The sequence below is a fragment of the Stenella coeruleoalba genome, assembly GCF_951394435.1.
Source record: "Stenella coeruleoalba genome assembly, chromosome: 10".
Classification (NCBI taxonomy): Eukaryota; Metazoa; Chordata; class Mammalia; order Artiodactyla; family Delphinidae; genus Stenella; species Stenella coeruleoalba.
Window position 1 is genome coordinate 53,262,681 of NC_137156.1, and position 13,950 is coordinate 53,276,630.

General features: G+C 50.2%; 1 protein-coding gene across 3 annotated transcripts in view; it reads right to left on the minus strand.

Annotated features, from left to right (window-relative positions):
• Positions 1-1,931: 1,931 nt before the first annotated feature.
• GLB1 (galactosidase beta 1) overlaps positions 1,932-13,950 on the minus strand; it is a 90,612-nt gene continuing 78,593 nt past the window's right edge. For all 3 annotated transcript variants that reach the window (XM_079932964.1, XM_079932963.1, XM_079932962.1), the window contains one exon: positions 1,932-2,585. In XM_079932964.1, the coding sequence (XP_079789090.1) occupies positions 2,343-2,585 (243 nt within the window). In that variant the 3' untranslated portion in view covers positions 1,932-2,342. The remainder of the gene's footprint in view (positions 2,586-13,950) is intronic.

Consider the following 13,950-nt stretch of genomic DNA (forward strand, 5'->3'; position numbering starts at 1 on the left):
CACTTCAATAACTCTGTTCAAAACAAGAGGTTCTGCAGGTTGTGCAGATCGGGGGAACATCTAAGCCAGGGGTACCAAGGAAAAGGCCACGATGTTCGCAAGGATGGCTGAAAATATGGTAACGTTCCAGGAACATCAGTGTTATGGTTGGGTTAGCTCAGGCCTGCTCAGAAAGCTTTGACATATTAAAACCAGCTTAAGATACATTTAATATAAAAGGTTTACATAGCAGGCAATAAAGGTGCTGCCCTTATTATTTTCAGAGGTAGCACCCTTCCAAAGAGTTAAGAAATCAGGAATGATGGAAGGGGCATTGTATTTTAAGAACATTATAGAAGATGAAATGTATGCCCCTGAGAGGCAGTACGGAGAGCTGGATAGGTTTGGGTAGAGTCCAGGGTGGTACCATTTGTGTGTATCAGGATTCTGTTTTCCAGAACATAACATCCTGGACAAGGGTGAGAACCCTAAAAGATTCCCTCACATGAACCAGACAAAACACTCTGGCTTTGGACAGAGATAGACCAGATTGGAATCCAACTCCAGCTCTCGCTGACGTTTAAATGTTTTCATCTGTGAAGCGGGTTTACCGCTGCCTATCATAGGGTGCAGTTCTGAATATCGGATGAGAGAATGGAAGGGAAATGTACGCTCTGACGCGGTGGTTTCACTCCACTGCCTGAGCCTCTGGAGACTCCACGACAGGGAATCTCTGGGAAGGGGACGTGAAATGTACCAATGTACGTAAGGCTTTAAAAGGAATGGTCTCACATCTTCCCAAAACGTGTCGCTAGGCACAGTTCTTGAGTATCGTTTTCTAAGTTTTCAGTAACTTAGTAGTGGAAGAAAGAGTGATGCAGTGAGGCTGCGTGTGCAGGTAGCAACCCCTTCACCCTGTGGTCTGCCCAGTATCCAAAGGATGCAGGACATCCAGCAGAAGATGCTATGGAAGACAGTCCTGAGTTAAGTTCTGGTCTGTCTCAACTCATACTTGCCTCCGGCAGTGGCTCAACCAGAGTTTCCAAACTCCCTGTTGAATCCCAGACAGTCATCACTGATGTCTAGGAGACCGAGAAAAACACACTCCCGTAAAAGGTGTTGTAGATGAGCATCAGAAATTTTTCCTTTCTTCCTCCCTTCAAAAAATGTACATCTTCTCTGTACAGGATTTAAAATACAGGTAAGCAAAAAAGAAAAGGTAAACAATCTCTCAAACACCCACCACCCAGATACGCTCATACTGACAATTCTGTTTATGTTGCCGTGGTCCTCTCCTGTGGGAACATGAGCATGTGTCGATATATGACGAATGCAATGTGTGTCTAGACACCAGAGCCAGACAACCGGGGTTCAAACCGTATCTCTACCACTTGTAGACGTGTGACCTGGTAGATCGGGGAAGAGGACAATACGTTCCTCTGAGTCCTTGTGGGGGAGGAGTGGATTAGATATACAGTATGCTCAGAACTGGGCGTAGTGGAGGACAGTGCCCAAGGTCTGAGAGCAGGATGCCCCGGGCAGGACATGCATCTCACACAATGCCTGGTCTCTGCATGTCCACGTGTGTTCACGTGTCTACTGACGTTGAACAGGCCTGGGCTGAATGTGTGCATACATGCAGCTCTTATGTCTAAACACACAAAATGGGATCCAACTGAAGGCAACCTGCTTTTTTAACACCACTTACCATGATCTGCATCACCACTTTAGTGGCTCTGGGGTCTCCTACTGTACAGATGCACCATCCTATCTACGCTCTCCAACTGTCAATCCTTTGCATAATTATTTGGAGTTGTGTTTAAAGGCTCACCTAGTAGATATCACAGAGATTTAAAAGGAAGTCAAATAAAGATCAGAAAAGCAACAGTCCACTAGATCAAAACAAGACTATTTTCTACTCCTTTGAACCAACCTCAAGTTAGTGAAGTGGCTTATTCAGCCCACTCAAGTCTAGTTATGATTTAAATCAGAACCTATAATTTAATACCCGCTCAACATTAAAAACAGTAAGATCATTTGAATACAAATTTTATTTAATAAAAAGACTACATGATTTGTACAAAATAAAAATCGGGAACACCTTGAACGCTTCCATGCCAACTCTGCAAATGCCTCTGTGTGTTGCTGGGCTACCACCCTCACCCTACGTCCACGCAGCCAGACGGGGGTGCGTCAGGCACCGCCAGGCTGTAGGGAAACCTCAGGTGAGAACACACCTAACCTATTTTCCAGTCAAACTCTCCAGTGAATGCTGACCTTCCAAGGGGCATGTGAGGTATGAGCAAGGCTAGAATTCCAAAGGGTCACAGTCCTTGTCATCACACATGGTCCAGCCACGAGTCTTAGTGTTGGTCTGCAGGGACACGGCTGTGGGTCTTGGCTGCCCCGAGCACCGGCCTGTCCACGAACTCCACAGTGCACAGTTCTGGGCCACCGTCCCCACAGGGCGCACGCTCTAGCTCCAGCATGATGATGGTGTTTGGGGCCGAGGTCACCAGGATGTGCTGCGGCACGAACAAGGTCATCTGGGGGCCCCGTGCTGGCCAGTAGCGGCCAAGGTTAAAGCCATTAATCCACACCTGACCCTGGAGAGAGAGAAAACCATCAACCCAGCTGCACTGACCACCCTGGGGAGTGCGAGAGCCTCGGTGCAAGGGGGCCAGGGCGGGGAGGCGGGCAGTGTCCCCAGAAAGGAATTCTCCTGCCACAGGTCAGGCCCAGAGCCAGGCCAGGCCAGCGTGGGGTCCAGCATCTTGCTGAGATGTCCAGCCAAGTTGGACAGGGGCTGGGTGGGAGAAGCCACAAAAGCTGCCCCTGGTACCCACCCTGCTTCAGGAAGAGATGTGTCTGGTCTCTTTGACTGGCTTCAGCACCACACATGTCAGCACTGGATGACACTGTGGCAGATGCACCCAGTTACTGGATTTCGTCCTGGGTCCAGGGCGGGGCAGGGGTCAGGTGCCTGTCGGCACACACCAGCCTCTGCCTGGCGCCTCTGTAGGCAGCTGCCTCCCTGCCTCCTCAAGGAGAGGAGCTTTCTCTCTTTATTCTCCCCTCCTCCAGGCAGGTGGTGACCTCGCTGCCTCTGTGCACGAGATAAGCACGGGGCCTGCAGCCTGGGACACACAGGTCCTCTAGAAGGATGTGAAGGTCGCGGAGGGAGAGATGGGGGCCGCCCAGGCGGGTGTCTGTGTTCCTGCTGTGTTTTGGCAGTTTTCACACCAGCATCAGAATGAGAGTGGGGACTTGCTTCAAGGAGCAGAGGGGATCCTACATGCTGCAAAGACGACTTCCGTGAGTAGGAGAAGCTGCTTCCATCACAAAACTGAGAGGGAGGAGAAAGTCCTCAGGAATAGGGACCAGGCGCAGGTGTGTCTGCACAGCCTCTAGGCAGGAGCTAGGATTTGCTCACAGGTGGGACTTAGCAGTTGGATGAATAGATGGCCCCTTCTGTTACACAGAAAGAGAGCAAAGGAGGGGAGATCTCACACACACGACAGAGCAAGTGGGGAGAGAGAGAATACGTGGGAGAGGATGGGGGAAGGAAGGAAGAAGGAAGGGAGGGAGGGAGAAGTATAAAAATCGCTCCCACGGTGGCCCACATGTATTGGGGGACACCCTGGAGGAGGCCCAGTCCTGGCTGCCACCTGCAGCCCTGACCCAGCTGCAGAGCTACTCAGTTCTCACCTGGTTAACCCCAGGTGTCCCCTCAATGTCAGCTTCCTACCTGGGTTCAAACCTTACTCCTGCCACTTACTGGCTGTGTGACATTGGGCGGGTCCCCACTCTGGTACTCGGGGACCGTGAGGGTGGGAGGAGGCAGTGCCTGGCCCGTGGTCAGCGTGGCATGAGAGCACCCCTCACACCAGCACAGTGAAAAGACCTTGGCCTCCACAGGTCCACGAAAGGAGGCCAGTGATGGAAAGCCACCTGTCTGTTGGGATAAGTCATTTAGAAAAAGGGTGACAGATTCACAATTCTCAGAATTATTTTACTCTTGTTTTTACCACGGGATATGCTATCTCGATCCATCCTGAAGGTACACGCAACGACAGCCTCACCAGGTTTTATCAGTTGAAGATCTGGCAGCGCCCTGTTTCCGCAGTATTAGAGAACAGCAGAACTTGACTTTTGCGGTCGAGGGGGAACGATGGGCTCCAAGGGGGAGTGCGAGAGGGCTCGGTGAGTAGCACACAAGGGCTGGCCTGGACGACAGGGGCTCCACACTGCATCCCAGCCACGGCCATGCTGAGGGTCAGTCCCTTCTAAGATGCTACCCCCTCACATCCCTCGTGCTGCACCGGGCATGTCCACCTGGAAGCTGGGGACCGGGTCCCGAGTCCCCCGTGTCGGTTATTGGGACCTGGGAGCGCAGGGTGGAAATAGGCTCCCCTGGCTCCCTCCAGGGTTAGGGGATGCAACTCACCCGGGCAAGGAGACAGGGTGCAGCGAGCAGGGGCCCTGGGAGCAGAACGCTCCCCGAGCAAGGAGTAACTTGCTTGACACTGGAAGGTGGAAGGGAGCCGGGACACTGCTGGGGGTTTTCACGGTTAAACGAGGAACTGACAGAACCAGGCACCTGTGGGCTCAGCTCACCCTTGGTCCAGGTCCAGCTCATCCTCCTAAACGCTGCCCTGCCAACCAACAGTGCAGTAACTGCACAGACAACAGCCCCAAAGGCCTCCCGTGAGCTTCCCAGGGTACCACTTGCTTCTGGGAGTCCCCAGAGAAGCCGACTGGACCAAATCGGGAGGGTGATGAGCGTTTCTGCCTTTGATTGTCTGGTCCTTCTTCCAACTTTCACTTCTCCAGCTACCCCCATGATTCTGGAAGGTTCAACTCCCACTAGCGAACACTCGTGGTGGCCCCACTTCCCAGACTACTCTGTGACCGAGGGATGTAACCCGCAATTGTCACTCCTAGCTGCACATCAAAGGTGATACAATTTTTCTCCTGATTCTCCTTCATTTGCGCGATCTGTTCTAGTTATTCTTTTTTTTTTTTTTTTGCGGTATACGGTCCTCTCACTGTTGTGGCCTCTCCCGTTGCGGAGCGGGCGCGCAGGCTCAGCGGCCACGGCTCACGGGCCCAGCCGCTCTGTGGCATGTGGGATCCCCCCGGACCGGGGCACGAACCCGCGTCCCCTGCATCGGCAGGCGGACTCTCAACCACGGCGCCACCAGGGAAGCCCTGTTCTAGTTATTCTTTTCTCCAGCAAATTATCACCTGTGGCCTATTTTAAGCCTTCAGCTCCCACGTGGACTCTTTTATTGGCTGCGTGCCACACCGTGTGGGATCTTAGTTCCCTGACCAGGGATCAATTTCGTGCCCTCTGCAGTGAAAGCGTGGAGTCTTAATCACTGGACTGCCAGGGAAGTCCCTGGACTCTGTCTTTTAACTTGCCCAAGTGACTCCAACACGTAGGCATCCTGCCTGGCACCTTCCCCCCAACTTTCCTAAAACCCAGGGTTACACTGTCTTTGGTTTTGGTTAATTCTCCAAAGCTATGAAAGTCTTCAGGACAAACTTCCCCTCTACTCTCAGTCCTTAACAGAATGGACATTCGATGAAGCCTGTGATGGCTTGGTTGCCCTTCCAAGAGAGAGGAATGAAGGATTGGGAAAGCACAGGTCGTGGTACACAGCTCCGAGGCATCGCTGGTCAACGGAACTGTCTGCAGAGATGGAGAGCTCGGCGACGCCGTGTGCCCTGACAGCGGCTCCTGAGCACCTGCGGTGTGGCTGGTGTAAGGAACTGAACCTTCACTTTGCATTAATTCAAATGTAAGCGTAAAAGAGCCACACGTGGTCAGTGGCTGCCGTGCTGGGCAGCACAGCTGAGCTGAGCGAACGGCCGTCACTCCATCATCAGTCCGGTGTCCCCGCTCCTCTCCACCCTCATGGCCAGTCCTCCAGAGCACGTCCCAGGCAGCGCTGACCCAGCCTCCTGCAGCTGCCCCCCCAGGTTGGCCCCCGGACTTCCTCTAACTCTAGATACCAGGCTGCACACAGCAGCCACATAAAAATAAGACAATTTTCACACGTTTCTGCTTCTAATCTCCTGAGTGGCCAACAGGCACATCCTCTCACCCTTGCTCCCAGCTCCCCACTTCCCCACTCCGCACGCCAAGCTTGCTCACCTGTGCACCAAGCATCCCCTGCGCCTGCAAGAGTGTCCCTCACACCTGAAGCCTTCAGATCCCTCAAGTCTCCACCCCATCATCACCTCCTCGGAGAGAAGGAGCATGTCATCCCCTCCTCGATTCTGGGCCTTCCATTCCATCACTCACTCTCCCTTTAATTTCTTTCTTCTAGTTACTGTCAGTGTTTGAAATTTTGGTCATTTGTCTCATTACTGGTTTATCAGCTATTTCCAGCAGAGACTCTATGAAGGAAAAGGTTGAGTCTGTCTTGTTCAGAGAGAGCTTCTCAGCACCTAGCAGAGAGACATTCAATATACACCAGTGTTGACTCAGTAAATAACACTGGAGGATAATTCTGCCTGGGGAGAGACTCAGCCCTACTCAAAGATACTTCATGCCCCTCCACGCTCAGCTTAAGAATTTTAGAGAATACTGCTTACTGGAAGAACAATGCAATATTTGCTTTCCCCTTGATTAACACTTTAAAAGAGTCAAACTTAAAAAAAATCGATTTTAAAAAACATATACACTCTGGGACTTCCCTGGTGGCACAGTGGTTAAGAATCCACCTACCAATGTAGAGGACACGGGTTTGAGCCCTGGTCCAGGAAGATCCCACATGCCCCGGAACAACTAAGTCCGTGTGCCACAACTCCTGAGCCTGCGCTCTACAGCCCACAAGCCACAACTACTGAGCCCACATGCCTAGAGCCCATGCTCCGCAACAAGAGAAGCCACTGCAATGAGAAGCCAGTGCACCGCAATGAAGTGTACCCCTGCTCGCATAACTAGAGAAAGCCGTGCACAGCAACGAGGACCCAACGCAGCCAAAAACAAATAAATGAAATAAATGAACTTATAAAACAAACAAACAAACATATACACTCTGATATTTATTTATTTATTTTTTGCAGTATGCGGGCCTCTCACTGTTGTGGCCTCTCCCATTGTGGAGCACAGGCTCCGGACACGCAGGCTCAGCGACCACGGTTCACGGGCCCAGCCACTCCGCAGCATGTGGGATCTTCCCGGACTGGGGCATGAACTCATGTCCCCTGCATTGGTAGGTGGACTCTCAACCACTGAGCCACCAGAGAAGCCCTACACTCTGATTTTTGTTTCTCTTTTAAAAGTAATGCTGAAATTATTAGTGGAGGGGAGAGTAGGCACATGTGATCTAGAAGTAGACACACTCTTTTTTTTTTTTTCTTTTGGCCGCTCCGTGCAGCTTGTAGGATCCTAGTTCCCCGACCAGGGATCAAATCCATGCCCCCTGCAGTGGACGCACGGAGTCCTAACCACTGGACTGCCAGGGGAGTCCCTAAAAGTAGACATACTCTTAATTAATACAGGGAGCCTCACTGAGGTGGAGCATCTGTAGAGTGAACCCAGTGGCTTCTGGGGCTTCCTGTGGTTGTCCCAGCCGAAATATCTCCATGACAAAGGCTGACTTTCTCTGACCACGGCTTGACCCCTGGCTGACTCCAGCTCTCTGCTATTATCACCAAGGTGGTAATAGTTCCAATGACGGATAGGAAGTGCCTGACCTACTCTGTGTTGTCAGACAGACATGTGTCTGCTTGTCTGTTTTAAATTCTCTAGATTAATAGAACCCTCTGATAAGAACGCAAAGCAAAAGAGTCAATCCTGGGGCTTCCCTGGTGGCGCAGTGGTTGAGAATCTGCCTGCCAATGCAGGGGACACGGGTGTGAGCCCTGGTCTGGGAGGATCCCACATGCCGCGGACCAACCAGGCCCGTGCGCCACAGCTGCTGAGCCTGCGTGTCTGGAGCCTGGGCTCCGCAACAGGGGGCCGCGACAGTGAGAGGCCCGTGCACCGCGATGAAGAATGGCCCCCGCTCACCGCAACTAGAGAAAGCCCTCGCACAGAAACGAAGACCCAACACAGCCAAAAATAAATAAATAAATAAAAGAGTCAATCCTGGTTTAAGTCATAGCTTTAAAGTTTTCAGATGTGGTCAGGAGTTCCTTTAGCAACACCAAACTTGGGTTGAATGTCGACTCTGTCCTACTCTGGAAAAAGATATTTAGACACTTGGAGGACTTAACATGGAAAAGACAAAGTTTCATTTCTCAAGGTTAGAAGGCTCTCACCACACACAATTCATGAGTATTTATGGTGCCAACTTGGGAGGGAAAAAAACGGAAAAAAAAGGGAAAAATAGTGAGAGATAAGACATTAAATAAACCTCCATGAAGTACACAGGGGAAAAACAAAATCTCCCCTTCCTTCAGACCCCAAGGGGGTCTGTAGTTGATGCAAATCCTTTGCTTCCTCCTTGGTCTTAAGAGTAAAAATGTTAAAGAACTTTATGGTTTCTCTGTATTTTGGGACGGACCCAGATAGAATCGAAGCCATGAAAACACAGAATATTAGCCTAAAAGATGAGTCACTTCCTCCTCTCAGCAAACCCCAGAGATAAATTCCTTCCTTCTCAACTCCCCCAGAGTGCCACCATTGCTTGATCTTTTTACGGAGCATCTCACCTAACGACAGTCATCACGCGTTCTCACGCGCCTGGAATGAGGCTAGGAACTGGGGAGTGAAAACCACCTCCAGGCAGCCGTATACTATTTGTCACAAAGTCCACGCACTAAAATTTGTAGGAGACCCTCCTTCACTCAGAGCCTATTTACTCCTGTTTACACACAATTCTTACAAGTTTTGTTACTAAATTAATATATATTTGTGCAAAGGAGTCTGATTATGTAGTTTCCAAGTTCACAGGACTTGTGACTAGAAACAACGAATGAGGTGGAAATAGTAGATTTTGTCGGGGGTAAGAATAACTGTAAATCAGGCCAAAAAAAGTTGAAAAAAATCATCAAATTCAGAATGAAAGTAGGGTCAAACCTTGCTAAGACTTTACGGCAGACTGCAGAAATAGCCACAATTCTGTGCAGCTTCTCCTATCAGGAGGTAGAGTCTGTTTCTCCATCCCTTGGATGGGGCTGGCCTAGTGACTTGTTTTGGGCAAAGAACATGGAAGAAGTGACATGTGAATTCTGACTTGGGTCTTAAGAAACCCTGCACATCTGCCTTCTTTCTTTGAACCCTGCCAGTCACCATATGAACAAGCCAGGGCTGGCTTGGTGGGTGATGAGAGAGATGTGGACCAATCTCTGTGGCCTCAGCAGACGGCCAGCCAGCCCCCAGGAGGAGGGCCTCCTCCCTGACTAGAAGGCCCTGCCCATCTGAGACCAGCAGAAGAACCACCACCCAGTCTACCAACACTCCAAATCAGGACCTAAATAAATGGTTTTGGTTTGAAACCACTAAGTTTGGGGTGGTTTGTTAAGCAGCAAAAGCTAACTGATACACAGCTCCACGGCCTCAAGGTACAGTAGCATGCTGCTTTTTAGTAAAGTAAATGATGTCACTGAACCCGATTTAGCAAGAGTAGGATCATCCTCTACTAGTCAGTTCCTCTTTCACTAATCAGTCACCAAATCCCGTTAGGGCTACCTCTGTCGTGTCCGTGCCTCTCTCAGGGTTGTTGTTAAGTCATAGTGAGAGGACACAGGTGAGCACTCAGCACAGTGGCTGGTGTGCAGGGAGTGCTCCATGATGAGTCGGCTGGTATTATTTCCCACAGCTGGGCCCCCTCTCCATCCCCCCCCGCCACCCACCACTGCTGCACTAAAGTCCAGCTTCCTTCCTTGTCCTTGGACCACTTCTCCTGCAGAAGAGTAGGTTTCAGGGGAATGAGGAGGAAGGGTCTGTCTTATATGTATCGGGTGGGAGGTGCCTCTGAGGCCTCCGGTAGCTGGTCCACCCTGGTGCTTGGATGTGGTGTTCCCGGTCCTCAAAAGTGGTGAGTTGGAGCTGAAAATTTGGGTGTTACCAGCACATCTGAGGATGACCTCCCACGAAAATGTAAGAAGAGGGCCCAGGATCAAGTCCTGAGAACTGAAACACAGACACAGAAAGAGAAGCCTGAGGAGGAATGAAGATGGGGAGGGAAACCAGAAGTTTGGTCACAGATGTCAGGATAGCTTCAAGGGAGGGAGTGGTTACCTATGTCAGATGTTACTTGCCAAGATGTTAAGTGAGAAATGTCTGGGGTGTCACTATGTGCGTGTTGGTGGCCTCGGCGGGGACAGTTTCCGAGGAGTGTGGGAGCAGAGTTCCTCCCCATCGTCCTCCACTCAGAGTCAGTTCTACAGGTTGGGTCCTTTCCTAACAGCCCCAAGCCTGGGACAGGCACCAAAAGCACACCTTTAACTTACATTGTACCCCACCTCCCCATCTGTACAGAATTATCCGTATAGACTCAAGACTGACAGGTCTTCTAGAGTATGGCCATCGGGTCTGGAAACAGAGATGACAATATTGCATTGTACTGAGTGAAGCTTTCCTTTTTGCTGTGTTGCGGGCTTTGGTGGCCAAGAGCAGACAGCTCCTCTTGGATGAACAGGAAGTACTTGAGACTGAACATGCTCAACATAGGGCCTCCGGTCCCCACCTGTGCTGCTCAGTCACCCCTCTCAGGGGCCGACAGCTCCATCCCTCCAGCTGTGTAGGCTCCAAACTCTGGAATCCTGCTTCTGAACAACCAGCTGTAAGCTGGGGGTTCCCACGCACCCCTCCTCAGGTTCAATAGTTTGCTAGAATGGCTCACAGAACACAGAAAAACATTTTACAGATATTTATGGGCTTATTATAAAGGCTACAACTCAGGAATGGCCAGATGGAAAAGATTCATAGGGCAAGGTAGGAGGGTGGCTGAGCTCCCAGCCCTCTCCAGGTGCACCTCCTGTCCAGGTGTACCTCCCACCCAGGTGTACCACCCAGCACTTGAATGTTTTCACCAACCCAGAAGCTCCCCGAATCTTGTTGTTCTAGAGTTTTTATAGAATTCCATCTGCAGTCCCCCATGTTGGCTTTAGAGATTGGGGGTGGGGCTGAAAGTTCCAACCCTCTAATCACATCATCTTTCTGGTGACCAGGCCTCCGGATAGGCCTGGTCACCAGAAAGACCAATTGATTAGAGAGCTGGAAATTTCAAAGGCAAGATGCAAAAAAAGAGTCTCAAAATAGAAGGGATTTCTGTCAGCTCTTTGTTATAAATTCTTTTATTTCGTGATTTTTTTTTACATCTTCAAAGAGGGAATGTTTGCCTTTAAAGAATAAAATTGCTTTTTGTCCGTATTCTATGTTGATTCTTAACATTCAAAGCTTAATTCTGGTAGAGGAAAAGCGGGAAGTTATCCCACCCCTCTCATTGCCAGGCTTTGCTAGGCACCCAGATGTACTGAGAGTGGTAAAAAAATGCAGGAAGGCTACACAGGATATTCATGTGAGATTATCCACACGCATCTGAAGGAGAGATAAACAGCACACACGTCACTGCAGCGACAGAGCACGACATCTTAGGTCTGGCACATCTGACCCAGCTGGAGCACTGAAGAACAGTGCCTACTGCGGGGAGTTTGCATCAGACGAGAGCTCTGTGCGGACAAAGCGCTGGCCTGTGTCTCTGGGATGGAGCAAAACATGCCTGACCGCTTCCCACTGAAATCCCGGTTGACATTGGGGCATTTAACGAGAAAGCCACATCTGACTTAAGAAAGGCTGAGTAATCAGAAGTGAGTTTTTTAATCTCCTGAATCACCCTTATCAGTGACTTCATTCACTCCATCAAGGTAGTTTCTCTACAGCAAGTGAATAGCATAAGTCAAGAGGCTGGGACAGGGGCCTGACAGGGACTCCCTGCTGGAGATGGATGGAGCGGGGTTAGCGCCTGGAGGCACTTGGAAAGGCCTGGAGCCTTGGAAACGGCCCAGGCTTCAGGCAGTCCATCCCCAACGCACCCCAGAGCTGGCCCAGGACTGTCCTTGGCAACAGGGACCACTGCTCGCTGGAAAATAACAGAAAACACACATGCTCTGTCCTATGTATGATACACGTATGTCCTCTGACCTTCAGACCCGTGCAACCCAGGTCCACAAAGCCTGTGGATGGGCCTTTTTGCAGGTGTGTGTGTAAAGCTTTATTGAGTTATAATTCACATATCATACAATTCCCTCATTTCAAGTGTACAATTCAGTGGTTATTAGTTTACTACAGAGCTACTATCACTCCGAAGAGAAACGCTGCACTCTTTAGTATTTACTCCCCATCTCCCCCCAATACCCCCTTCTCCCTGCTCTAGGCAACCACTGATCTTCCCATATCTAGAGATCTGCCTGTTCTGGACATTTCTTTTTTCTTTTCTTTTTTTTTTTGGCTGTGTTGTGCGGCATGCAGGATCTTAGTTCTGCGACCAGGGATGGAACCTGTGCCCCCTGCAGTGGAAGTGTGGAGTCCTAACCACTGAACCTCCAGGAAAGTCCCTGTTCTGGACATTTCATATACATGCAATTATACTGTATGTATGGTTTGTGACTAGCTTTTTTCACTGCACATGTTTTCAAGGCTCATCCATGTTGTAACATCGATAAGTATTTTATTTATTTATTTATTTATTTATTTTCATTGCCAAATAATTTTCCATTATGTGAGTAGACCAGATTTTGTTTATGCATTCATTAGCTGATGGGCATTTGGGTTTTTTGAACTTTTGGTTGATTTTGGATAATTTTGGATACTACTGCTGTGAACATTTGTGTACTCATTTTTTTTTTTTTTTGCGGTACGCGGACCTCTCACTGCTGTGGCCTCTCCCGCTGCAGGGCGCAGGCTCCGGACACGCAGGCTCAGCGGCCATGACTCACGGGCCCAGCCGCTCTGCGGCATGTGGGATCTTCCCGGACCGGGGCACGAACCCGCGTCCCCTGCATCGGCAGGCGGACCCTCAACCACTGTGCCACCAGGGAAGCCCTGTGTACTCATTTTTGATCGGACATATAAATTAGATGGGCTTCTGGGGTTCCAAACCCCTTGACACATTCATAAATATTGTGTGTACACGTACTTTTCAAGCATGACGGTGCAGAAAATCCATCAGACTGACTAAGTAAGTAAAGAGCTTCTGCCTGGATAATTAGCACAATCTCCCAGCTGGCCCTCGAGGCCCCGTACATGCTGCCTGCCTTTTCGTGTGGGCCTTCAAGTCAGACAGACCTGGGGCTGGGGAGCCTTTCCACCACCATGTCTGTACCTCACACACGATACTGAGGTCTCTGAGGCTCTACCTGCTCATCTGCAAACTGGAGACACTATCAGGACATCCTACCACAGGGGCCTCCTTTGATGATTAGGAAGATAGTGTCTCTTAAGTGCCGAGCAAAACTCCTGGGTCAGTAACTCCTGGGTGTGACACTTCTATATGACCTGGCCAAGGCAAAACCCCTTGACCTCAAAAACATCCTATGCTTCTCCATTTCCTTATTTTAAAATTTTTTTAATTAAAATTTTTTTTTTTTTTTTTGTGGTATGTGGGCCTCTCACCGCTGTGGCCTCTCCTGCTGCGGAGCACAGGCTCCGGATATGCAGGCCCAGCGGCCATGGCTCACGGGCCCAGCCGCTCCGCGGCACGTGGGATCCTCCCGGACCGGGGCACGAACCCGTGTCCCCTGCATCGGCAGGTGGACTCTCAACCATTGCGCCACCAGGGAGGCCCCATTTCTTCATTTTTGCATCTACTGTTCTTTCACCTGAAATTCCCTCCTTGACAAAGCCTCCAATTCCGATGAAGGACCATCCATCCTTCAGGTGTGTTTCAAGCTCCATCTGAGCCCCCTAGCCCTGTTCATAACCCCTGTGACAGATAATGTTCTCTTTCTACTTTGCATCTCCTGAAGGTTGTTTCTCTTAAAGGCACTAAACTGACACCACCTGGTGAG